We start from the raw sequence: 27,277 nt of genomic DNA, 5'->3' as shown, positions 1-27,277 counted from the left end.
TATATTTAACTAGGGGATTTTTTTTCTGCTACATGCTCTTGCTTATAGCATGCAGTAGTAGTAAAAGCAGATGTGAACTTATTAATACAAACTAAACTCCACTGAGATCAGCTTGGCAGGGAAAGGCACTTGCAATGCACTGAACCTCATCAATAAAATAGCTCAGCCACAGGGCATCCACTTAAGATTCCATTCTAAGCCAAAGTCTCATAAAAGTATATGAGGATGTGCATTATGGCTTTCACTTCTTGACATTAACAAAGAAAAAAAATCCAACAGAATGTAGTCTGCATTAAGCCCAGCCTTAACTACCTCTTAGCTGCAAACTGTTAGCTCAAATCACCTTTGCTTATACGAAGCTATCATATGACAAGCAAGGGTTGTGGACTTTTTTCCTTTTCTGTTTTTAAAAAAACCACAAAAATATCCATTAACAAAAGGATGCACTATGTTGCTCATCCAACACTTTCAGGGTAGTTTAGGAACATCAGTATTAGATATCATTGGCAATTCTGACCAGTTTATGACTGGGAAACTCTAAGCATAGTTGCAGGAGGAAGCTGGTAAGAGTTTAGAGTTTACAAAAGCATGACTTCAAACAGTACTTACGTATTAGAATTGGTGATGTCAGTGGTTAAACATTCACATATTAATGGGAGGTGAGGAGATACATTAAAACCATAAAAATAAACAGAAACAATGTTAAGACTTTTTCCAAAATGAGCATATGGTTTGAAACTTAAAAAAAAGAAAGAGGAAAAAACCCTGGTGTGATACCAGAGCAGTGCAATTTGCAATGCTCACTCCTGACTACAGAATGGTCCTCTGGGCTTTCCTGCTCAGCTCAGCTCAGCTCAATGGTGCTCAGCCAACTGTTCATCTAAACCCTGTAGTACTGCTAATTTGCTACTTAATCCTAAATACATTTCACTGGATAAAAGGTCTGCAAAAGGATGCAAACTCAGAGTATTTAAAAAGTGGAGTTATATGTCTTTCACCACAGTAAATAAAAATCATCTCCTATGCACAGTTTTGTGTTCACAGCAGAAGGGGAGACTGAACACATCCCATTACAGCGAGACCTTGTCCTGTGGCACTAAGGACAGGCAAGGCAGGACCCTTCTGCCACCACTGGTATGTCAGACTTGCTATAGCAACATCAGCACCAAAAAGCTTAGAGCACTAACACTGCTGGCCAGCTCAGAATCCAAACACCTGGAAAAACAAGTACAGTGTACTACCTGAGCTGTCTCACAAGGCTTGAGAGTCAAATTAGCCCTGTAACTGATAAGTCACCTATAATATCTTCACTAATTAAAGATTCTTATGTAAAGCCACAGGTACATTTGGAATTCCACTCTGATAAGTAACATCTCCATCCTTCCCATTGAAGTAACTTATTGTACTGTGTCTGTTTAAAATAAGGATATTTCAAGAAGTCCCTGTTAGAGAATAGTTCACTGTTAATGCATTTTAACATGACCAGCATGTGTATTCTGGAAATATAAACTTAAAGAAGTGAAATATCAGAAGGCATCATAATGCTAAAAAAACAGCAAAATCCCACCTAGTGGCAATTTTGCCATTAACATCCACGTGGCCAAGATTAAACCACATCATCCAAATGAAACAACATGCTTTGAAAAATAATCACTTGGCAGGACATGCAACAGCTGTTTCAGACTTCAACTACGAACCTTTTATGCTTACACAGTAAAAACTGAATACTTTAATCTGCACACCTTTTAATTCAGTGGATATTCCAGTTTTGAAATAAAAAGGGAAAGATCATTTACCGTGTTGTTTGTAGATAGGCGGTTTCCTGTAAATGTTGACACCTTGATCTGTGATATCAAGAAACAGAAAAAGGGAATTAAAACTACTTCAGTTGTAGATAAAGAAACTCCAGGACTAAAACAACAGACAGACCAAATCAAGGATGTGGTACAAGAAAAAGCCAGAAAGCTATTTCTAGTATTATACAAATCAGATTATTTAAAGAAAAGAAAACATAAGAACAAAAGAAAAGTCAAAGGCATGTGGTATGAAGTCCTTTGGAGTTGGTTCTGTAATATGTAGATGCATCAAGTCATGATTTTAAAGTGGGATAAAAGTTAGAGAAGAAATGTAAGCAAGCAAGACATTTCAATGGTGAAGATACAAGCCATTTGGGGAAAACTACCCCAAATAACTTTTGTGGAAAATTGTGCTTCAGCTCAATTTTCTTTCCAACTGACTGGCTGGATTGAGCAGAGGAGAATGCAGTGAGCCTACAGTTCACTTCAAAATCCAGAATAAAAACCAGCTGCCTGAACAGCCACACTTCAGCAAGTCAACAGGATGCTCTATGCAGAGATAACTGATATGCTAATTTTCAAACCACAAGGATAGATTTTATTTTTTTTGTAACTTTTTTATGGAAGGTCCACCACACTGCGTAGTATCTATGTGAATCAGAATAAAAACACTTCCCAGAACTCAAATGCAGTAAATCTACAGCATGCCTAAGAGATAACATATTTTTACAAACAATAATCTAGGAAAGGGATCATTTTGTTCTAAAATGCCTTCCCACCCAAGCCAACACTTCACATATTTGGCACAGCTACAAATACAAAAGTTAATCCAAAATCAGCGCTACAGTGCAAAAATGTGCCAAAATCTTATTAGAAGACCAAATTGAGCTACTGGGAACTAGAAAACTAGTGTAAGAAACCCATTTTGCTGCTTAATTCCACCTGGAAAAAGTTTTGAGTTACATTAGAATGAAAGATGAAAAGGAATTTCAGAAATACATGCAGCAGTGTATCACAGATCCAAGAAAGTGCTACAGGAGACAACTTTGCCTTTGGTGTTAAGAAAAGCTAACCCTAAAAATCTATTGATGAAACAGAGGCAAATCTTACTCTGCAGAGCTCTACACCCTTAACTATACAGGCAAACTCACTGCACTCAAAGACACTGTGGTATCTCACTCTTGTGTGTGATCTGTTATGGCCACTTGACCAGCAAAGAGCCACAAACATTACAAGGGTATTCATGCAGTGCTTTTGCGCACATCTACACCAGAAAACTCTGAGGGCAGGGGCACAGCTCCTTCTGTGGCTGCACTGCTCTCCCACCATGCTGGAAATTACCACTCACAGCTGGTCATGCAAATAGGCTTCAGTTTACGCCAGTCCCAGTGAGCCAGGTTAGCTTAAGCAGTTAAACCAGCTGACCTTAGCCCGGCCAGGTCATGCTGACTGAAGGGAGCACACACAGTTTATCTGCCAGGTTTGAGGAAAGGAGGAAGAGCAGTAACTTCTGGCAGTGAGAAAGGATACCAGGTTGAAGGGGACCTGAAGAATAACTGGCTTTCAGCCAGCACTGATGCAGGGACACAACCCTATGGACACACAGCCTCAAAAGCCAAGGCAGATGATCTTCTCAAATGTTGGAGTAAGTGTGGAGCTCACTTCAAAACAGACACTGCCTTTTGTACAGAGGATATCTTAAGGCATACATATCCCTGTGCATCTGCAGGTCTCTCTGATGACACCAAGCCATTGCACTAAACAAGTAAAGAAACATCCTCACCTGCTTTAAAAAAAGGGAACACTAAACTGGGACTGTTGGGTTCAAGACTGAAACAAGTCACAGCAATCTGAATGAACAACACATAGAATACCTCACTGGCCACCTCTCTTCTGCATGTGAATCAAAACTACCTCCTCTAAAATTCACAGAGCTATACTGATGCTCAGCTGGTGCAACTGGGACAAAAATCAAGCCCTGCATAGCTCATATACAGGTCACAGGCCAACAGCAGACCCTGAAACCCAAGGCATTCTAACAGCAAAACACCTGACTAACAGAACAGGCAAAAACCACAATGAACCCCCACATTTCTTAAGGCACTACTTCTCTCAGCAAGCCCAGAAGCAGTTCCAGACCCTGAGGGTGAAACCCATGGTAAACAGTGTGAAAGGATGGAGACAAGACAGAAGTTACAAAGGCTACATTCTACACTGTGACAGGACATCGAGACACATACAGTGCCAGCTCCTACCTGGAACATGGAAATGTTTAGGGGCCTGAGCGTAAGTTGGAGTGAGAGGGCGACTGTCAGGCCGATAGGGGACAGGGGAGTTCCGACCGCTGGACGGCTCATTGCCTCCAATGAAAGAATGGAGAAAACAAAATGAGAAGAGGGAGAGCAATTAAAAAAAAAAAAAGCAAGCCCAATCAAACCCAAACGAAACTTGTGGAATCAAAACCTCCAGGGAGAAAAGAAGTTGAACCAAAAATATAAGTATAAACAATAAGGAGAACTGGTAGCCCTGGTGACATTTTTTCCACCCCCCTGATATTTCTGCAGAGATAAAAATCCATGTTCACGCTGGAGTTGAGGTTTGAGCAGCTCAGACTCTTTCTGACGGCATGCAGGCAGGAGCTGTGCGCTTGCAGCTGGTGCTTGGATGGGCAGTGTGGAAAAGAAGAATGGAAGGTCACTTGGCAATGACTTTTTAGTACAGAGATTGATATTTGTAAGTAAAAGGCGCAAACATGGAGCAAAGTACTTGATATGAAAACCCAAAGCAGATAGAAGCAGATGCTGGCAGTTATTACAGTTCACTAAATCAAAAGTGTAGAGAAACTAGAAACAGAAAATAGCTGTTAGGTCACTTGGCTGATATCTAAAGGCATAACTGTTCCTTGCACACTCTTTCACTGGTTTAGCAAAATTCTGATATGACAAAATAATTTGTAAAGCAGTGCAGCCCATCTTGTGGCTGCATCCACATTGATGGTGTCTCTGCAAATCTCTGTCAATGCCAAATTGAGCCCTGATGACAACACTGCTGATTCAGCAAATCTGAATCTAACGCCTAAAAATTTTAGTTCCATTTTGCACATACTGTTTTTAACATTGGTAGGATTATTCTCACTGGGACTCTTTCTCTGCCTCCTAACAATGCACCTCATCAATCCAAGAGCCCTCAAAGTTCCTGTGTCTTGCCAGGGCAAGAGGACTGCTGCAGAACCATCCTGGTTGATCCCCAAGTATCAAGACTTCACAGCCAGATATTCAAACACATGGCTGTGTGTGTACCTTAAAGGAATGCTGATGCCTTTTACTCTGCCCTTCTTCAAACTAGTGCAAAACTCACATTAGGGAGAACCATCCATGTGAGTGCTTACTGTACATGAGTGAGGGTGACCACAACAGTGAAAAGTAGGGGAACATTCCCTTCTATTTTTCAAATGTCCACATACACTTAAAACTCCCTAGAAGTGCTGATTGAAAAACCAAGAAAAAAAGATGGAGTGGGGGGAAGAGAGAGTGGTAACAAGTACAGGAGAGCTACAAAACACAAGAAAAAAAAATAAATTGCAGGCCTCCTTTCACCTACAGGTTTCCTATGTTCTGTTAAAAGATCCAGAACCTGGGACTCGGCACACTTCTTATTTATGCTTTCCAGGTGGAGGGATAGTTGTGGGAGAAGGAAAAAAGAAGTTTTCTTTTAAATTGACACAAAACATCATCTTTTACTTGAATGGTCATCTGTCAGCCCAAAAGAAGCAAAAGGGAGAAACAAAACGCTCTTCACAAACGTTGCTGAGAGAGATGTGCCACAAAGGCCTCTGCCAGTACATAAGTTAATCTATTTGCATATACATGTTTTATAAATTACATGCCCTGTTCAGGGGACTTGGCTGTACAAAATTTGTCCAGAAGAATACATGGGCAAATTTTGGTATTCACCTCTTTGACATTTCAGTGCTAAAAGACATGATAATGGTTTTCTATTTTGGGTGCAGCAATGATGAGCCTCTGGCCAGGTAACAGTAAGTGCTAGGTCTATTAACTCTGAAAAGCAGTACCAATCATTAATTAAAACATTTTTTTCATATCTTAATCTACGGTCCTTTACTTAGCAATTCCAATAGTGTGTTCTACTTCTCTAGCCTTTGAGACACTGTGATGGTCAAACATCTCACTTAAGCTGATTTTACTTATGTCTTTTTTTTTTCTATTGAGAAATTATGTGTTACTTTTCAGCAAAATCATAAGTTTCATAAGGAAGAAAACCCCCAACAATACAGATATAGCCTCAAGATATAGTTATTTATAGAGACATGTCACTCTGCCTTTCTGCTTCTGTTAGCAATGAAAGAAACAAAAGAAATTTACTGACCTGTGGACTTGTCACCACAGAGGAGTCACAAATACTGGGAGTCAATGTGGGCATGTTCAATTTGCAATGCCTCTATCACCAACACTAGAAATACAGGGAAGAAATCCTTCTCATACCCTTCTCTATTTCACTCAGACACAACCAAGTATACTCACATCTATAAATGTGTGCTGGCTAATCTTGTATCTGGGACACAGATCATTTGTTTAGAGAGAACTGGTAATGTTGTATAAAGCATCCAGTACGAGGCAGACAGTCACCGTGGTACCATTCTGCATGTGATGCTTTACAGATGTCTCTGCTGGCTTGTATTTCCTGGGGTTCCTGTGCAGCCTCTCTCTCCCCAGTGACTCCTACTAGTAGTGACAAATAACTCTCCTTTACACTTTCTAGGACAGCAGACTCATTACCTTCAATCTCTGCAGGAGGGAATACATCTACTTAGATTCTCATTATACCATCCCCAAGGAGACCACTCTTATAACGAGGCTTAAGTGCTTCAGATGCAGCTGTAAAATCACCCACAATTTATGGAAGCAGTGCCAACCAACATCTGTGGAATGTGCATATGCACACAGGGAAGCAGAACTCCTAGCTGCCTGCACCTGCCTCCCAGGGCCTGCCTGCAGCTTTACATAAAAGTAGAGGCTGCTCTGAATTTGGGTTCCTTGCTGTGCCTGCACAGGAAAGACTTTCTTACTGTCTCAGATATACCATAGCTATTGTTAACTCCCCACAGCAACAAGAGCACTCCAGTCCACCAACACTGTAGAAAGAACTAGTTCCCACACTCAACATGAAGTTGAATGTGTGTGTGTGTGTGTGTGTGTGTGTGTGTGTGTGTGTGTGTGTGTGTGTGTGTGGGTTGGTGGGGAGGGAACGTTAAGCGATAACAGAGTAAACTTAATATAAAAATCAATGTGTAGAGCACAGCAGCCTCAGAAGTGAAATTCAGGGGCTTTTTTCTTCTTTCATTCTCTTTGCTCCATCAGGTAGTTCTTGTTTTCTATAGCTCAATTTGTTAAGCAGGTTGCCATAGCAGTTAGGAATATAATTGCTTGCCTGTACAGAGCACAGTGTATTGCAGGTTCCTGCTGCCTTCTGAAGCGCTCACCACTTGGCTCACTGTGTGATTCACAAGTTCAGTTCACAGTGTCAGGCCACAAAACCCACATGCAACCAACACTGAGCCTTCTCTCAGCTTGCAGTCCAGTTGCTCGGCTTCTGAATAGACACAGGAAAACAAGCTCAACAATACCTGAAGCCCTAAGACCTATTCAGGTTTTGTCAAACCATCATTCATCACCCTGTCCAGATGTGTAGCCCTTATTACACGCACAAAACTGAGAATTACGGAACAGCCAAAACAGCTATTTTCCAGAGCAGAACTTTCAGCTGCATCAAAAAACCCCCTGGAAATAGTTATGTACAGAGAGCATTTGATTTCAGAGACCTGCCTCAGGGTATGAAAGCAGGAACCTGTGAAAACCAAGGCCCAAAATCACTATGAAGGTGGTTAGATTCCTCACAGAAAGGGTCTGTGAGCAAAGGAATACACATTACTTTGGAGCAATTTCCATGGAGATCTTATGGGGCTTTGTGATATTCTTGAATGCCTTTGAAAAATTCTAGGCATGTGAGATGAAATCCTGGCTCTCAATAAGAGTTTTGTCTCTGATCTCAGAAGGGTCAGGGTTTCTTTCATTCGTGGACTTGTTTTGATTCTTTCATAGCAAAGACAGTACTTTATTGAGACAAGACCAAATTCAATGGGGAGTTCAAATTAGATTAAATGAAGTCTAAGCTGATTTATATTGCATGCTCTTCCAGCTTGTTCAACATACATCAACAAACTCTAAGACTTTCTGAGGCATATTTAGCCCCTTTCACTCCTCCAATTTCTTTACTTTTGCCTTTAAGCCTTATGTTGTATGAAAACTCACTGAAACTGGTCTGAATGTCTACTTTTCTAGTTGATACAAAATAACACAGGTGTAATGTGTCATATGACACTAATTATCATTATGCCATTTGGAAATCATGCCCCTTTACCAGCTTAGGCATGATCCATATTTTCTGACTCCCAGAGGGAAACCCCCCCAAAACTATAGCTTTATGAAATCTTTCTTACAAACTTACATCAAGTTCACCTATTTGCTAAAAGTACAACTGAGAAAGGCTGACAAAGTGTAAAGAAGATCGCATGATGTCTCTTTTTTGAATCACTGCAAACATATCTATCACATCTAATTAATCCCAGCCAGTGCCATTGTCCTCATTTCAGGTATATTTACAAGGCTCTAATTCCTTATTAGACGCAGAGATGCTACTCCAGGAAAAATAATGCAGTTCTTTACACTTTGAAAACAGACACTTAGAATACCCAAGGCAAAGCCCTAAAGATAGGAGTATCAGGGAGCTGCCTTAGATACAGCCAATGCCAGAACAATCTCCCTTTTCTGCCACACTGTGCTCCTTTCTCTCAACCAGCTCTTACAAGGCTGCTCTTTCAGTTCAGCCACGTGATTTGCAAGAGGCGGGTACTGCTACTTGCCCCTTCTCATACCTATGGCATCCTCACTATCACAGTGAGATGAACTTGAGCTTTCAGGAGCTTTGCCCACTTTAGACACATAAATGCTGCTCAGGCCTTCACAAAATTGTGAATTTTTACAACATCTTCTGTGACATATCGGATAAAAACCACACCCACTCCTTTGCCAAAGCACTTGTAATCCCACTTGGCCTTCTGCACCAATAACTGAGACAGACACATTATCTATACAGCAGGTAATTATTCTTTGAAATCTGAAAATAAGCACGGATTTCCCATAGTTCTCATTTATCTGTTGAAGAAGCTATTTTCTCAACAGAAAAAAAGATGAAAATGCCACTGGAAAGAGTGTGAGCATTAATTTTTATTTACCGCAAAGAAATGTTGAAATTGCAAGGACTATGAATTAACTGCATGCTGAAATGAGCACTGTATCTATTTTTAAGGGTCCCAATTTTTTTGAGTGAGTTATTTTTTGATATAGTGAGTGACATAGTAGGAAAGTGGATGGTGCAGATTAACAAAAGTCATCTTAGAAAAGTCAAGAATAAAATTAGTAATGGTGATCTGAATGCTTAAAGAGCTATGATGTTGAGATCTGTTAGCATTTCTTGAAAGCTCATGGCAACAACTTTCTTGAAACTGCTTTTGATTATCTCCAGTTTATGATTATCTACATTCATCAATGGTGCCAGATTAGAATTCATGTTCAGCCTCCTCAGGGGCCTCTTTTTGAGCTACTGTGGGTGATACAAGCTGTGACCTTCTCCCCCAACAGAGGAGATGGCCCAGTCAGTGCTCCAGGAGAAATTGAAGTAAAACTATATTCACAGAAAGCAAGAAACAAAACTAAAAACTTATTCAGCTAAAAATGAGTTCCTTGAAGGGACATAATAAAAGAATAATCCTCCTCCAAATTAAATAATGGAAAATAAAAGATTGAAAAAAAAGACCAGATCCTCAAATAATGTAAATCCTTGCAATGCTACTGCCTTTAGCAGAGTCTGCTGATTCGCAATAGCTGAGGAGAGGCCTAGAGATTTTAATTTTACTTTGCTGGGCACTAATTATTGCCAATGTGAATAATAAAGATTAACTTTATTGTTGCCATTGATCTTTACATAATCTTTTTGTTTTCTTCTCCATATTTTTGATTGCTTTGCTCTCAAATTTTCTGTAGTCAAATTTTCAATGCAGGGTTTAAGAATGAGGAACTAGTAATTAAATGTGATATGCTGACTGCTGAAGTGATTGTTATGTACTGCTTTAGAAAGAAGCTAAAATAGGCACACAAGTTCTAAATAGTAAATGATAATGCTTTTCTGTGTATTTCTACCAGGTAAATGCTTGCTGGCTGTTCAACTAGGGCCCTTAGAAATGACATATTTCCTCCAAAAAAGGACATTATGTCTATTCTAACACCGTTCTAAGTGCAGCAGCACATTTCGAGGCATGCTCAGCTACACAGCCAACCTCACAGAGATCCACTTATTAGCTTTGCCAGAATGCTAATGCATCTCCAGCCTGGAGGGTACTCCCTGGAGGGGCCTGGCTTCTTACCTTTGGCATGGGGGATGAAGTGGTGTCGGAAGGGGGAGTTGGGGCGGGAGTCATGGTGAGCGGAGCTGGGGCTGCCCGTGCGCAGGGATGGCACCCGCTGCACACGAGTGGGCAGCAGCTCTGTGGCAGCAGGGAGCAGGGCAGAACACAGTGAGAACAAAAAAAAGCAATAAGAGAAAGGCAGGGAAGGAGGCTTCAAAGGAAGGGAAAGAAAAAAGGCAGTGAACAATTAGGATTCTGAAAAGCAGCAAGGAGGAAAACAAAAATAAAGGTTAAAGACGTACCAAAGGGTTCATAAATGTTCGACAAAATTACAGGAAGTGTTAGAAGAGAGGCTTAGATTTGAACTGCATCACTAATTTCGCATAACATTATTGGCTTAATGAGCTTCGGATCTATGCCTTGTTACCCGAAAGTAGCCTGCTACCAGCACGCAAACATCACAAACATTGACGCTCAATTAGTTAAGAAAGCAGCTGGTTCGGAAAATGCCTGACCAAAAAATGTCAGCCAAGAGGCAAGCAAGCTGTTTTCTATTGTTTTAAGACATTCCAAAAATGCTGCCAACAGCAGCTGGGGCACTGCAGGAGGAAAAGGCTGCAAACTTTTTCAGAACATGTAGCACTCCATTTTTGAAGAACCTTATGCTGACAACGTCAGTACAGCACTTCACTTCTCTCTCAAGGGCTAGCTGGGAGCAAAGGAGAAGTTACCTGGGGCCACTGGGTCTATTCAAAAAGAAATTATTCTTGCAAATAACATGGTGAAAAGAAGTGCCATTAGGAGAAAAAAGGTAAACAAACATGTGCTATTATTCAACATGAATAATTATTGTAGGAAAAATTACTATAGTAAAATTATTAAAGTAGTAGCAATGATTACCCCAAATCAGGGTAGAAATTATCAAATGATAATTTGTGACAGAATTACTTCTGTGTCATATGAGGAACAGTAACAGGTGAACTGAAGATAAGATCATCTGAACAGAGATAAGTTTGAACAAGTATCTTCTCAGAAAAACCCTCAGGCTGTGGACTTTTGAAGATTTTATATCTGGATTCAAACTTTGGCTTGAGCCCATCTGCCCATCACAAGAGTTACATCAACAGAGACTCCTTCTGGGGAAGGTCTTTGACTGAACACAGACAGTAAAACTCCATCACAGTAGAGTCTGGAACAGGCCTTGGATTTGTTCCCATCCCTGATACAACTGATACAAATAGAAAAATCCCTGCAGAACTGCCAGAATCAAGAGACAGAAGTTTGCAGCTTTTTCACGTTTTCGAGTTTCTTTCGGTTCTTTCAGTCATCTTACAACACAGCCATGTTGTCAGCACTAAGTATCAGACACAATTTGCTTCTGTCCCACCTCCCCTGGGTCCTTTAAATAAGGCATTCACTGACAGACACAACTGGCTGCTTTCAGCCCACTCCCACTAAGAAATGGCTACAGCATTCAAGTTCCACAGTGGTGGCTCTATTATAAATCTTTAATTTTAAAAATGCAGCTTCTATTGCGTATGGGCTTTTGGCATCCCAAGTGTTCAGCTGTAATCACCCAGGAAGATGAAAATGTGTAATTGTATCACTTAATTTAAAAACAGATCACAAAGATTTAATTCATTACCATACACAATAAAATCAGTCTTGAAAAGTCTTCAATGAATAGCATTTAGCAATAAATTTTTATGCTTTTTGGGTGTGGATAAATAGTTCATTTTCATATCTTGCTTTTACATACACAACCAGTAATTTTGAATGCACTGGGAACCTGAATGACCTGTACATTTTCCAGGTTGCACATAGAACTTGTACATCACTGCTAAACCAGAAAATGAAGTTTGTGTTTTGAAGTGTTCCCAGGCAATGCCTATGGCTTTAATTAAGAAAGATACCTTGTGAACCATGAGCCTGTGTTTTAAAAAATGACTGGCAATTTGGAACATATGGTGTTTTGCTGCTGAATAGGAGATTCCAGCTTTAAATGAATTTTTAAAAACTAAGATTTAAATTTAAAACCAAGCTTTAGATGAACTTTTAGGAGGCAGTAAACCTACATTAATGATTTCTGTATAGTCAAGCCATAATTTTTGTTTCCAATGTGTTACTTTTCCCAAATTCCAGAAGGAAGTTTGTGATTCACTGCTGCAAATTTTGCTTCCTTTCAGAAATATAGAAATATTTAAAAAAGAATTGATTGGAAACAAAACCAGAAGATACATATTTATGATGTAAGCAACACTCATTAGCCTAGTGCAAAAGACCATGGCAATCAAGAATTAAAAAAAAAAACAGGTAGAAAACGAAATATTAAAATGCACAACAATTTCTCAATTCTGAATTTTCACTTGTAAGAGAAACAAGTGCTTCACTGCACCACTAAGTGGCATGATAAAGAAACAATAGTTTTACATACAGTCCCAATGCAGTGCCCTTACCAGGTCTGTGGAAGTGCTGAGGGGAGCGGGACATGGTGGGTGTGTAGCTGTGCCGACTGTACACTGGAGAGTTAATGGAGCCCTGGCTGGTAGACCTGTGGATCATGCGGTCCCGAACATCCTGGTACCCCTGCAGAACAGAAGCATTCACTAATAAATCTAAATGAACATCTTTAGCAGCACTTAACTTCCATGGATCTGAAGGCATCAGCAGAAGCTACTGAAACAGCAATATCCCTTAAACTGTCATCCCACTTCATTAATACTGTTCTACAACGATCTGTTCACAAGAGTCCAATCCATTTTTATAGTCAGGGACAGAGTTCAGTCTTGGAAGGTTCCAACTCCACCTGTAATTTCTGTTAAATTCTGTATAATCCTAGATTTGCCCACTTTCCCTGACTCCATAAGGGAAGCTGCATCCAGAATATGTCTGTCCTGCACAAGACACATGAGCTGACCTTCAGCTGGTTAACCTGGAGACCAGCAAGAATCCAAGAGCTACAGCACAGAGCTCTCTTTGGCTAACATTACCATGTGTCACAACTATCTACATCAACAGGCATTCAGTATCCAAATTAGATTTCCCTTGCATAGGAAAGCATTACAACTTCTTGTATAGCAAAATTCAATTTACTTGGTTTCCTGGGGAAAAAAGCCAATAAAAGAAAGCAACAAAACAAAACAACCCCATAACAAACAAACAAAAAACAACCAAAAAAATCCTCCAAAGAAACCCACCCCCCAAAAACCACAGAAAGTAAACCAAACTAGGACAAAAGGAAAAGAAGTGATGTTAATGCATGAAGATTTACAAGCAATTTTGAGTCACTTTTTAAACACGTAGCAATCAGCACAACTTTCAAGTTGCAAATAAGCAACACTCTCCACTCCCAAAATGACAATGCATAAGCAATAGCAACTATTGTACCCTGACAAATTACTTCCCAAGTGCTTTATGTTATTATGATGTTCAAATTAACTCCTATGGCAAAGCAAAAAGACCCAAACCATAGACCTGTTTTTCTCAAGACAAAACTGCAAGTGTTTCAGTAGCATACATGAGTTATTATTCAGATGCTTAAAGAAGCATTTTATTTCAGCTCCCAGGATCTGAATCCGGCGGTGCCACAAGAAGGAGGAATGTACCAGAAGTGACGCCTGCTGGACAGAGGGCTCTGCTTTACAGTCATCCATAGGGGAGGAGTGGCAGCTTCTTTTTTGGTAATCTTTCAGTAAGAGCTTAAGGTTTCCATCTTAGAAATAATTTTTGTAAAGTTTCACTATTCAGAAAACATGTCTATGTGGTAAACAGAGAGGAATCAGACTGATAACAAAACCAACACCTGGAGCTTCTCAAGTGAATAATCCTAATCACAGTAAGACACTGCCCCCAAAGGTACCACCAGACTTACTTCTGCAGAAGGGGTAGGTGATAATGTCCTTGGAGACTGCAAAGACATAAAAAATAAGGTTATGAAATATCATTGCATTTACTGGGCCAGCAAATGGTAATCTAAACATTGTTGCAGGTACTCTGATAGATGGCAATGTAAAGTGGCAATGCAGAAATTACTGAGGCCATGCCAGCACCAGAATCTGCTTTTTCCACATTGCTTCGGAACTGGTCCATAAATTATTGAAGTCTAAAGTTTCTGGGAGAATCTCTATAAGTGTGAATAATGCAGTCAAGTATCATGCAAGATCATCTTAGTCATCTAATCATTGTGGTAATTAAAACATAGCTGTGAAGATCAAAATCAGAAAGAGTTATTAATTTAATAACCATGCCTGTTATGAAGAAATCTTTAAAATGGAAATCAAAAATAAATAAACTTAACTCAGAGCTTTGCATGGAAAATCAAAATACAGAATATCTTTCAGGAAGAAGCACATTTTTCCTCCAACGCACACACTCTGGCAAAAATGTGCTTCTCCCCAAGGCCTTGCATTTCATACTCATGGAAAGGAGAACATAGTTGTCATCAACATTTCTTTGATGTGACCTCCTTTAACTCTCTGTGTTCCTCCATGGTTATGTAAGAACAGACAGGAATTACAGGCAACTATATTGAAAGAACTGCACAAAGGCCAGTGGGCAGAAATATGCACAATATTATGAAACGTTTGTGAATCACCAATAGGGAAACTGAGGCAAGAAATACCTTTAGAAATTAAACATATGATTATGTATATGTTGATAGTATGAACAAGAGTAAAGGCTGTGTATAAATAGCAGTTATGTGCCCTTTAATCATCAGACAATTTGAAGCTGGAAGATGAGGACAATTATTTTCTTTGTGCACAAAACTTTTAATATTATTTGTCATAATAAACTGGGGCAGGAGATTATGCTTTTCAATAGGACCATAATTATTATAGAACGATTAAGATAATATCTCAGAAGCAAAACTGCTGATTTTGTTCTAGCTACTACAGGAATGTACTACAGCAGTGGTGTAAAACATATGCAGACTTTCTGGTAATAAATATCTAGCTATACATTTTGCACTGAGAGGCCATTAACTCTCCTGGAGCTGGTGACACTGGGAATGCCAGGTATCCATTTTACTGAATACAGAACATGTCCTTTTCAGCAAGTTTCCATAAAGCTTTTAAAGACTGCTTTTGCTACTTTCCATCAAAGCCTTGAATGTCTTTTACATTCTTATTTTCCTAATTTCTGTAATGTAACAGCAGCAGTTACAAAAACTGTGTGCCACATAAAATATCATACACAGTGCTTTGGAGCACCATTCTCCACAAAAACTGAGAGCTAATCTAAAACTTTCAATATGAATCAAAAAGCACAGGTTGTGAGGTGCATTCCCACATTTAGCTACTCGTAATTCATGTTTTACTCTAAATAAACAAGTTTCCACCACCTGCTGTGGCTACCTAGATGCCGAAGTGATGGCTGCAGTAAAAGGGAGTCACAGCAATCTAAGACTGGGAAGGCAGCCCAGAAAACAGCCTGTTGAATCCATATATTTTCCCTTTAACATACTTTCACTCCCTCACTACCTGACATCATCTCGTTGCTTTTTGGGAAATGGAACCACACCCTGCAGCCAAGTTACTGTTTATCATGCACAGGTGAGGTGTCCTACCTCAAACTCTGGGGCTGCCAAAGAATGTTTGGCTCTTCAGGGTTTAGGAGGTCTTTCAAAACCTGGTGTGTTTTGCAGATTACACTATAATCCATTTGAAACACAATGTGCAATCGACTGAGAAAAGCAGCTCTTTTCCAGAACAGTAAGCCAGTGGAAATACAGAGTGATGACTCCAGAAAAGAAAGAGAAAGAGGAAAAGGAAGGGGAAGGGGAAGAGGCAGAGAAAGGGGAAGGGGAAAAGGAGGGGGAAGGAGACCTATTCTGAGCAAATTTACAGTAAAGCCAGTACTGCAACAGGCCCAATGCTCTATTGCTTTGAATATCTGAAGTCTCACAGGTCATTTTGTGTTCTGGGAAGTTTCTGCAAACTTTTACAGGTGTCTGTAACGCAAGTTCACACTGATGCCATTTGAGCTGTCTTTAATTGAACTACCAGGTGGGATGCCTGCTCCAGTTTGAAGCAACTATCACATTAGAAAAAATCCTTTCCTCATTTTACCACAGCTTGTTTGCTGAAAGCTGTTACAGACATTCAGCGCTCTCAACAGACAGGATACTTGAAATAAAGCACACAGAGTTAAAATGCCGCTTCTCCCTCTCTCTGTCTCTCTCTCTCTCTATATATATATCTATTCAACAAACGTCAGAGCTGAGAAAAGACACCTTCAGTACTCAGCAGGTTGCTGCTCCCAGGGCAGAATGGCAGGACCTGAAGAACTTGAGTTCCAGATGGTTTCTGGAAGTATTATCACTCTGCTAGGGGCCAGACTCAGTAGCAGAAAATCAATCTGGAAATCTCCTCATTCTCTTTCAGCGTGGCTCCCGCTCGGGGCTGCCCCGCCAGAGGGAGCTGTGGGAGAGCACCGCTCGCGGAGCTCCGCGAACATCGGGATGCTCCCGATCAGGGACCGCGGGGGGAAACCTGGCAGAGCAGCTCCTGCCACTGCAGTGAAGATGACACTCATGCTGTGTTTTCTCACTTTCTGTGGGCAAAGTATGTCACTGTCTTGTAAAGCATTCCCTATAAATGAGATTTGTCTCCCTCTCTGGACTAATTTTGGTGCCTCTTGCTCATCTCCCTCATACACTTAGAAATCTTTCTTAGGTGAAACTGATTTTTTTCTTCTTTTGCTTTTTAAATCATGGTGAGGGGCATTTCTAGTGTACAAGCATAAACTTAAGGTCCCCTTTTTATTTAACACCACATACACACCCTGTGCAAAGAAAATACAAGTTAAATCACTCGAAGTCTGCAAATCCCTGCCATGAATAACATGTCACATCCTTTGCTTTTCAAGGATGATCGTGACTGATGTACGATGTACCAAGATTGTTGCCACTCAACTACCACAACACAAACACAAGGTAAGGGATCACTCCACCCCAATGGGCTTGTGTTCTCATTAGGGCAAGGGAAGGGAGGAGAAACAGATACAAAGAGGTGAGGTAACTTGCCCAAGTCAGCAGTAGCATTGTTTGAAAAACCCAAATCTCCTGAAAAGAAGGTGAGCCTCTTCTGTTTCCAGAATAAATTTCTGTACTCACTAGAAATTAACTGAATTTAATATTGGTGAAAATATGGTATAAGAAAACCTCAAAGGCTTTTGCTTATTTCCAGAACAAGCATAAAAGCAAGCAATTTACACCATACTGCTTTATCAGCTTCCAACATACTGCTTTGTCAGTCAGGATTAACAAATAGTTCACCTTCTCTGGTGAGATTAGTTCTTCCTCTGTGACTAACAAGAGACTTGTGTTTATATTGGGTTTTGTGGAACAGGTCAGGCCTGTTGGAATTGTCAGAGGTCTCCAATGCATCTCTCAGTGGGTTTGAACCACGTGCCTGGTGGGTACACTGCATAAATCGGGGAACTTCTGTAATGCGCTGACCTGTTAATCTCTTATTTTATTCCTGAGCTAACAGCCTCCTGAATTTCCAACTCATGATTTAAGAAAGTAACCCCATAAGACATTAAGGAACAACTGAGAAAAAGTGACACACCTGTGACCTGCTGTTGGGCAGAACACTTTGCTAAGAATGACCACTGGTGCCTGAATGATTTACTGTAATTCTCTTTTCCTCAGCTCAAATCCACACTCAATTCAGTCACAGTCAGTAAAGTCACTAAGATTGCAAGGAGGCAAATCCATTTCCAGATCCATTTAGATTTGCATTCAAGAAGTCTGATATACAGACAGAGGGCATTACATGACAAAACCTGCTTCACAGTCTGCACTGGAATCATGTGAATGGGAATTGCATCTACAGAAATTCACCTGAGAGAACTGGGGACTGTACAATCTGAAAGATACCTTTAAATACAAATTTAAGAAAATAAATGAGATAGCTTTCTCTTATCATTGCATGATACAGGAATCCTTACTAAATGTTAGCAGTTTAAAAAGTGAGGCAGGTATTACCATAACACAACTAACCTGCTTCCCCGGGTGAGGAGCACTTCATCCTGACCCGGTTCAGATTTCATCCAGAACGCCTGGCAAAGTGCTCTAGCAATATGTTTCTCTTCAGTATGTGTGAGATAAAGTATCCTGCTGCTCTTAGTCCTGCTACTGCCATGGAATATCATGGTGTTCCTCATGTTCCAAGTGTCAGTGCTCCACAGCACAACAGCAGGTTGGCTTTTGCCTGACATTGTGGACTTTGCTGTACCCAAAGACTACGATACCCATGATAGTTAAGAGGATTCACACAGAGACAGCCTGCAAACCTCCCCCCTGCCATTGCTCTGCCAGTGGCTGGTGTTAATGTCGGTGTCCAGTTGTGCAGTTTCACACATGAAGCATCAACATGAGTGTTCCCATTACCCCAGACAAAACAGACAAAAAGCACTGTGAACAGCAGCAGCAACAGTATCTAGGAGTGCCAATCAGAAGCGAAGCAGGCTCTGTATAAAGCACACAGTGGAATGAGTTGCTTGTTGGTTCATTACCTCTCCAAGACTCTGTCTCTCCTGTCTGTCCTCGTAGGCGGAAGTGTAGAATGGCTCATAAGTAATTAGGTCTGGACGTTCAATGTCATAAATAGCCTTGACTTTGGGAATGGCTGCTAAATCCTTGTAATCAAGGATTTCATTGTCTACTTTTGCCTGAAGGTCAAAGACAGAAGATAAATTAACTTACACAAGTGCACTGGAAATTTCTGTTTTACACAATTTATGAGTTTGTGTATTTGTTGTCACACTGTTGCCAGGGAAAACCCTTTCTGGCACTCCACATGCAAAGTGAATGTCTCTTGTTCTTCTCCACAGGCCTCCTCTGCAACAGCTCACACTGTTTTCTTGGTTTAAGGAAGAAAGGACATGGCATATACAGATCTATATACAAAAGCTTCTTATCCCCAGTAGTGAGCTGAAAACTTTCAGCTCTGCAAATGACTCATTTTGTGGCCTCAGGCAAGTATTTTCACCTTTCTGCTCTTGTTTTCCCATAGGTAAAATGTGTGATAATATCGATTTAGTTTGGAAATTACAGAGATTACGAGGGGATTCCATGCTGAAGACCACAGACTGTGCACACAAGAGGAAACAGAACTTATTAGAAGGAAATAAAAAGACAAGGAGGACTGTCAGGACTGGGTATCCAAACTTCCAAATGAAATTATTACATTGCACTCATCACTCATCCTATACCCAAGATTCTGACTAAGGCATCCACTGCTGACTAACTGCATGGTACTAGCATCAACTATTTTTTCCACTAAGACTGCAAGGAACTCTTGACTAGTTAAAGAATGGAAGTAGGAAATCAGTTCCAAAGTCAGCTGCACACATTAGGAGCTAGAAAGGGGCCTTACAGTTAGTTTAGAGAGCTAATGTATTTCCTTACTTATAAAAAGACTTATAAAAGATATCCTCATACATTTTTATTTACCTTACAGAAATATATTGAAAAAATAGTTGATTAAAATTGAAAGAGGATATTCAAATTGTTTCAACATTTCTACTAGATATTTTATTTACTCATAGTGGGCTGCATAAGGAAACTCATATTGAGTTCTGTTCTGAGTACTAGCACCTTGTATTTTCAGATTAATGTGCATCTGCCATTCCAAGCTCTCCAACAACCACTGGTCTTGATGGTTCTTAAACAATGGCATAAACTAGAAACAATAGAGAACAATTTTTGCTAGAGAAGCAAGGCTTGAAATAGTTGGGAAATTCACTGTCTGAAAATAGCCTCAAATCTGTTTAGCTTTTACTTACCAGATATTTCACAAAGCACCTTAGGAAATATAACTTTAAAATATGTAGGTATATTAATTAATGTTATTTTTGTAGTATTTTTACCACAGAATATAATATGTCTGGATATTCTTAATCCAAAATAAATTACTACAGATATTTTTGTAGACTCCAGTCTAGGCCACCATGCTGACCTACAGACTGATTTTGAGCAGCAGTTCAACTTCATAACCTACAGTTTATGAGTTGATATTACCAACAAAATAGCTGTTCTCCAGGGCATACTCTGTGTTTTGATACCTCCAGTGTGACCTTCTTCCACATATCAGCTAATTTTTGTGGTTGTTGAAATGCACAGAACTACTTAAACTCAGGACTTCAGATTTGCAAATTGGGTCATTTTCTCAATTATTATACATGTAACTGACAAATTTCTGTGTCTTACACTACATTTTCACCTATATAATCTCAAGGTTATCTATAAAATCAGTGAGTCAGCAGTATCATTAGTAACATTTTTATTAACATAAAACCATCTTTTCTTTCACAACCAAAACTTCTGAAACAGAAGGATTTGGGTCAGCCAGGCTTCCTTCAGTATAGCTGACCCAAATCCTGCAAGTGCAGACAGATCTCTCAAAAACTGTGTATCAAAGTGCACAGACCTCCTCACATAACCCTTACAAAGTCAAGACCCACTTGCTTTCTGTCCCTCTTCACATCACCAAGTGACTTCAAGAGATTTACTGTATCTTTTCAAGGGAAACATGACCTGGAAAAGACATACACTACTCTTGAAATCCTGTAGTTATAAAAGCTACATGGAGAAAGTTTTAACAATTGAACCACTGGAATAAAGGCACTGGCATCAGTATAACAGTGATTCATTTCAGCATGAGTATTTCATGTATCAGCAGCCTATTCCTCAGAAGGAATACTTACATAGATAGTGTGGCCTGGAGAGCCAGGTATACTGGAACCTGGTCTGGAATAAATGCTTTCTGATGATGTTCTTGTAGGCTGAAAAACAAAAAGTAACTTTTGAAAGCAACTTGAAGCCATTAACATTGGCAATTTTGAGTTTAAGTGAAGGAATCTGCTTACATCTTGAAATTAACTGAATTTAAGAAAAAATGTCAACACAAATGCAAGCATTCTGGCAAATTTCACAATCTTGTGATGTGAGTGGGCTTTTTCTTTTTTTCTTTTTTTTTTTTTTGGTAGGGTAAGGAGTGCTGTGAGAGGGGAAACAGGTTTTCTACATCAAGCAATGTCAAAGACTAGACTGACAACAATAATGAACAAAATCAAACACCACCTGCCAGAGACACTGCATGAGCCAAAGTACCATCCAGGATAGCCCCACTGGTCATTTTAGCAACATGTTAGTCCACAAACCACCAGAGGTATCAGCAGTTCAGCAGACAAAATGTTGTGAGGAGCACAGCACACACGGTATCACTTTCCAAGTGTTCAGTCACTGGATTTCCATTATGAATATGGAACTCAATTCAGTCCTTCTAAGCAGAAGGACCTGAAATCCTTTGCTTGGAGCTGTTCCCTATCTGCAGCACCAAGATGCAGCAGGAAAGTCAAACTGTTGGTAGAAGTTCCATGATTCCCCATACTGCAAAAGTAATGACGTTTAAAGACAATGTCCTGCAAACTGAAATTCATGGGAACAGTCTCACCTCTACAGACCAAGTGCTGTTACATTTAGTAGAAGTTTCAACACTTTGCCAGGTATAAACAGGCACTGATGCCCTGGGGGAAATTTTCTGAGAGGAGACAAAATAACTTATCACCACGATAAGGGGATCCTGAAAACCTGATGAATTTGAAAAACATCCATTTGATCAAAAGTCACCCTGGCTATTGTGGCAATTACTCCTAAACTTGGCACGCAGCAGACACACAAAGGTAGTGAACCATATCCCACTTGCAACTGAGAAACCACGAGCAATTTTTGCTCCCTAAGTGACTGCAAAGTACCAAATCTCACCAAAACGCAAGGCAGCAGCAGGTGACTCTAGACACCAGTGCTTGCAATTAAATCCTGCTGAACAGTCCTTACCTCATCAGCCCGTGATGTTGAACTAAGAGACCTCCAGGCACACACTGAAGAGACACAAAGCTTGACAGCCTGGCTCACTGATTTTAATTAGGAAATACTGGAGTGAACACAAAGAGGCTACTGGACCTTTCTTATTTTTCAGCATACATTTCCTGAAAGGATCCTTAAACTGACCTCAGAGACTTTCTACTTTTAATTTCATAGCCAAGAAAGCTATTGAGACCATTCCTCTATAAAATGCTGAAGCCTACTCATGGATCATACAGCAGGCTTTCTCTGACTTCAGCTGTGGAAATGAAATTACCACACTCAAGGAAGGTCAGAGGAATAAAAAGCTTTGAATATGTTCCACCAGAAAAAACATGAAGATTCAGATCAAACAGAAAGCAGATGTGGTTGTGGACTGACAGAGTCACAAATCCTCTCCTGAGCATGTTTGAGAACACTTTCTCAGCTGGACCTTTACATGTTTCTGTCTGTAGCTGCAAATTCCTACATCTCAAAAGGCAACAGACATTTCTCAGCTGCCCTTAAGCTCCTCCCATGATGCAATCAAACCAAAAAATCCAACAACAACCACTTGTTTCATGGAAATGTTACAAGAATTAAGCTGGAAAATCTGGCTGGTGTGGAGAAACACTTTACTCCCCCTTCCATTCTTCCATTTCACTCTGAGTGGAGACACATGTAGCATGTTGCTGCAGTTGCTAGGGAAAACAATTGTTTTCATTACAACATAGGGAACAGTATTAAGTACTTGAGGTACTGTTAGGGGTGTCTCTGTTACCTTTGGCTTTTGGCAGACATACTGGAAGAGTTTTGTCTGCTCAGTTCTCCATGTTGTAGGAAAACAAGCATTAGAGGCAGTTACGGCTTCTCCCCACTTGGCAGACCTTTTGGATCTTTTTGCAATTGCTTCAGAAAACAAGACACTCTCAGCCCTCAGTCCACCTTCCTTACTCTCATCTCTTAGTGTCACAGCTAAAATTCTTTTCATTTATGGAAAATTCACTTGCATTTATCACTTTAGTGAATTTATTAAATAAATAATGATAAATAAATAATTTATTAAGAAGATCGTTTCAGCCATATCCTGCTAACAACTCATTTAGGTGCTCTTAACCCAGAGTACAGGAGCAGTTGTCAGATGGACTGGCAAGTTGTAGCACCTGTTCTTCATTTCCTCACCATGTTTCTGCTCCAAGATGCTCATTATCATTGAACTAGTAAGGCCATAAGCCAGATATGACACCCTTTAAAGCAGTTTTCTATTTTCTGCAATTCTTTCTGCATACATCAATTTTACCTTCCACCTACTGCAAAGCTCCACACTGCCTGGGCAGGATGCCATCCTGCCATCCACTGCCTGGGCACACGCTGCTCCTTTCCTGAGGAGCTGAATCCAGGCAGACCTGGAACTCTGAGGCTCCTCTATTAGCTCTCAGTCCTGTATCTTGCTTACATTTACAACATATTCTCAAAGACTGTATGAAAAGGACCTCTATATGTACTCTCACCCTTCCTGCCTCACTTTGCCCTATTTCTTGTTTTGAATTACACAGGCTATTTCCATCACAGATGGCTGTTTCCTATTCTGCTGCTTCCCATATGGTCTGGAATCCTTCACAGTTTTGCACTTTCCCCTAAAGACAATTGCATTGCACTTAAAAACATTTATGCTGCTTGCCTTAACAAACATACACTAAAGATTCGTTGATACAAGCTGTTCCTCTGGCATACTTTTAGTTGCTGTGGTTGGCTCCTCTCCTAAGAGACCTATCATAACTCCTGACTGAAAATCTGTGACCAGGTATGGCTTTTGTTGGATTAACATTACATTTTCATTAGCAGTCAAGAATCCCTGACACTGTGCAACACTATTGTGACTTGTTATATTAAACAGGTGGCAAGAGCCACACTGGAGATCAAGTTCTGTATTGATGTAACTGTGGTGGGGTGTAAATGCCACCTTAGAGAGGAGGTGATCAGAGCACAGGTAAATAACAGGAATAATGGCTAGTTCTGATGTAACCTTTAACATTGGAGCTGTGGAGATAACGTGAGCATCTCTTGCACACATTATTGGAAGAAAACAGGTAAAGAAAAAGGAAATGATCTTTAATACGAAGACAATAATTTAGAGGTATTTACTTCCATCATAACAGCCCTGTGACACTTGTTCTACACTCCCAGCAACCAAACAAGTTAAGCTGCCTTACTTCTTCTACAAACAGATCTGGAACATTTTTTGTACAATTGTTCTTTTTCTGGAAGGATTCAAATTATGGCTTTTCATAATGCCATCTTTGTGCATAGAAATTTCAAGGAAATTTCTATTAAGGACTAATCTTTTTTTTTTCCTTTTCTTGTGGTACATGGCCTGTCTCCACTTTTTTCTGACTGTAGAAGAGTCATCGCTTTTTTCCTTTCCTCTTCCATGGTATGGATGTAACAGTAGTAAATATATCATTTTGGGACATCTGTACCAAATACAGAAATTCTATGAAGTATATGAAAAAAATCAATAGAAATTCAGTCAATAAAAATTCATGCACGTCATTAAAGGAGCCAAAGAAAAAAAAGGATCACAAAGCATATAAAGTATCTGCAAGACTTCTCAGTATTTCCCACTTTATCACACAGATCTTATTTTTATGTTTTTGTTCTTAATTTCATGCATTTTACTTCAATGCAAAAGTTCTATACCAGTTTCATTTGCAGACTGGCAGAGGCAATACCAGCTGTCATGCTCATCTTCTCAGGTTCACTGTGAATCGAGTGCTCAATTATCATACCACCCATGCATGTGCCCCAAATTGAGAACCTTGATATTTTAACACTAGACTACAAAGCTTAAGATGTTCATCTGCATTTACCTCTGTTTGTCATGTCATCATGCACGGTGCATCATCTAAACAAATAACTTCTTAAAACAGAAATCCACGCTAGAGCCATTCACATCGCCCAGACTCTGCTCTGATGTGGTGGCTCTGGCATTCTCAAGTACAGATGTTCAGCATCATGCTCCATAAAAACTTACAGGTGCAGGCAACCAGATCAGAACTGATTCCAAGAACATCTGGCCAAACGGATGCACTACTGCTTAACAAAGGCATCGTCCCCATTTACAGTACCTGCCTTAATTTTTTGATAGAGTTCATTATGCAAGGCGGTGATAATAGCTGCAGAAGAATGAATATGTTTTCACTTAATAATATTTAACATTATGGTTCAATCAAATTCTCTATACCTCAGAAGCTACTTTAAGTGAAGCATGTTTAATAAACTAACAGAAGATTAGGATGGAATACCTTCTCCTAGGCTGACACGACTATGCAACAGCAAGGGATGAGTTTGGCTTTCTCAGTACAACACTTATTACTCTGACTATCTGCTTCATCAATTGCAAGGTTTTCTAGTTATTTAGGACATGGAACCAGAGTTCCTAAAAACACAAATGTCATACATATTTCAGTAATTTTCAGTGGCTGTGTACAGGACCAATAAAGCTCCTCAGTGTCAGAATATTTACTGTGCCTGTCTTCCAGTTCAACTATACCATTTTCCCTACAAGACTGTTTCCTTCAAATGGATGTATTCTTTATTTTTCTGAACTATATATGCACCAAGAAAAAGCTAGTGAACAGGCTTAGTGCAAACTCACACAGACACAGATACTAGTAGGTTATGACTAATTTTTCTTTCCTTTCTAGACACAAAGGCCAGAGAAGAGAATGAATTTTCAGCATCACTGCAGATATGTTGGTACCAAACAAAATTTTACAAGACTACTCATGCAAACTTAGCCTTTGTCAAGAGTCAGTTAAATGGAAAGAATAAGAGAATAAAGTGGGAGGTCCAGAACATAATGAATTCAACACAGGCTTCACAGAGAATTTGCAGGATTTCACCCTACCATTTTCAAAAAGCAATTTGCTTGTAGATTCAAGCCTTTGGCCCACATTTTTAGCAACAGCAATGATGCAATCTTTGTGTCTACTCTGTGGAACACTTGGAGCCAAAATCTGTCCTGAGATACACTCTGTAGAATCAACAATCTACCTTGAGATACACTTTTTAGAATCAACATATAAATCTAAACAGAATTTAGTACTGACCAAACTTACACAAGAGGATATTCATCTGACTCTAAACTATTTGCATCCTACACAGTCTACAAAGCAAGAAAGAGAACATTCCTTTATTTTAACGTGGGCTGTTCCTATTTTGCCTTGCATATTTTCCTAATACATAGGATAGGATTTGTTTATTTAATCCTGAGGCGCCTAGATTTCCACACTGGAAACTCAGAGTCGTGCATGCTAAGCTGAATGCAAGAAGTCACTACAGGGGCCTAAAAGATGCGTGAAATGGTCCCACAGTTTGCTCTTCTCAGACTCCAACATTCGACTCCGTAAAGCCTTGGATTGAAGTGGTGTTGCTCTCCTTAGGAGCACTGATAATAAATCTTTGTGCTGTATTTTCTTGATACATAGATCTGTAGCTAACAGAGAGAGAGGTGTTCAAGAGTAATTAAGTGACTAAACTGCTGTGCAGGACAAATGGTACAGGGCTTGCACTAATCCCCATGGAATCACACCCTTGGATTCAACCACCTAAGCCCCCTGCAGACTGGATCTAACCCAGACATGCTGTCCTGTCTGACATGTGACCACATCTGCTTTGCCACATCTGTGAAGGCTGCACAAACTGACACAATGGAAATCCAGTGGCATGGACTCTCTCAGCTGTCTGCCCACTGCCAGCCTGTCCTAAATCCATACTGGAGTATTCTGACCTCAGCACCAGGTGAAAACCACCTCAGGTGCACCTGCATGCAATACAGCTGCACATCCCCCACAGAAGACACAACCAATAAATACACACTGCCCTGAAGGAGAAGAAATGGAAGTGGGTGGTGTTTGCAAGTGCAAAGCAAACACAACAAAGTCTGAAAGTAGAAAGCTATGCCAGAATCAAGAGGACAGGGAGGACCTTGCAACTGAGATGTGGATGTGTGCCAGATCAGAGAGAGGCAAATGCTCTCAGGCAGCACATAAAGTCTGTCCAAACCTGGAATTTATGTACACATTTTCTGAACTAAAGTATTAATGTGTATTTTGTCACTGCATATAAAAAAGGAACTGATTTAAC

At 40.0% G+C, this 27,277-nt stretch overlaps 1 protein-coding gene across 12 annotated transcripts in view; it reads right to left on the bottom strand.

Moving 5' to 3' along the window:
• ABLIM1 (actin binding LIM protein 1) overlaps positions 1-27,277 on the bottom strand; it is a 195,875-nt gene that overhangs the window by 16,793 nt on the left and 151,805 nt on the right. For 8 of the 12 annotated variants that reach the window (XM_071563461.1, XM_071563451.1, XM_071563459.1 and 5 more), the window contains 6 exons: positions 20,992-21,069; positions 18,799-18,954; positions 14,150-14,185; positions 12,735-12,864; positions 4,052-4,156; positions 1,797-1,844 (listed from right to left, as the gene is read on the bottom strand). In XM_071563461.1, the coding sequence (XP_071419562.1) occupies positions 1,797-1,844; positions 4,052-4,156; positions 12,735-12,864; positions 14,150-14,185; positions 18,799-18,954; positions 20,992-21,069 (553 nt within the window). The remainder of the gene's footprint in view (positions 1-1,796; positions 1,845-4,051; positions 4,157-12,734; positions 12,865-14,149; positions 14,186-18,798; positions 18,955-20,991; positions 21,070-27,277) is intronic. The other 4 variants (XM_071563455.1, XM_071563462.1, XM_071563456.1 and 1 more) reach the window with 1 other exon arrangement.

This window comes from Pithys albifrons, chromosome 9, assembly GCF_047495875.1.
Source record: "Pithys albifrons albifrons isolate INPA30051 chromosome 9, PitAlb_v1, whole genome shotgun sequence".
In the NCBI taxonomy this organism is placed as follows: Eukaryota; Metazoa; Chordata; class Aves; order Passeriformes; family Thamnophilidae; genus Pithys; species Pithys albifrons.
Note: the sequence above shows the minus strand (reverse complement) of the source record. Positions and strands in the feature narration are given on the sequence as shown.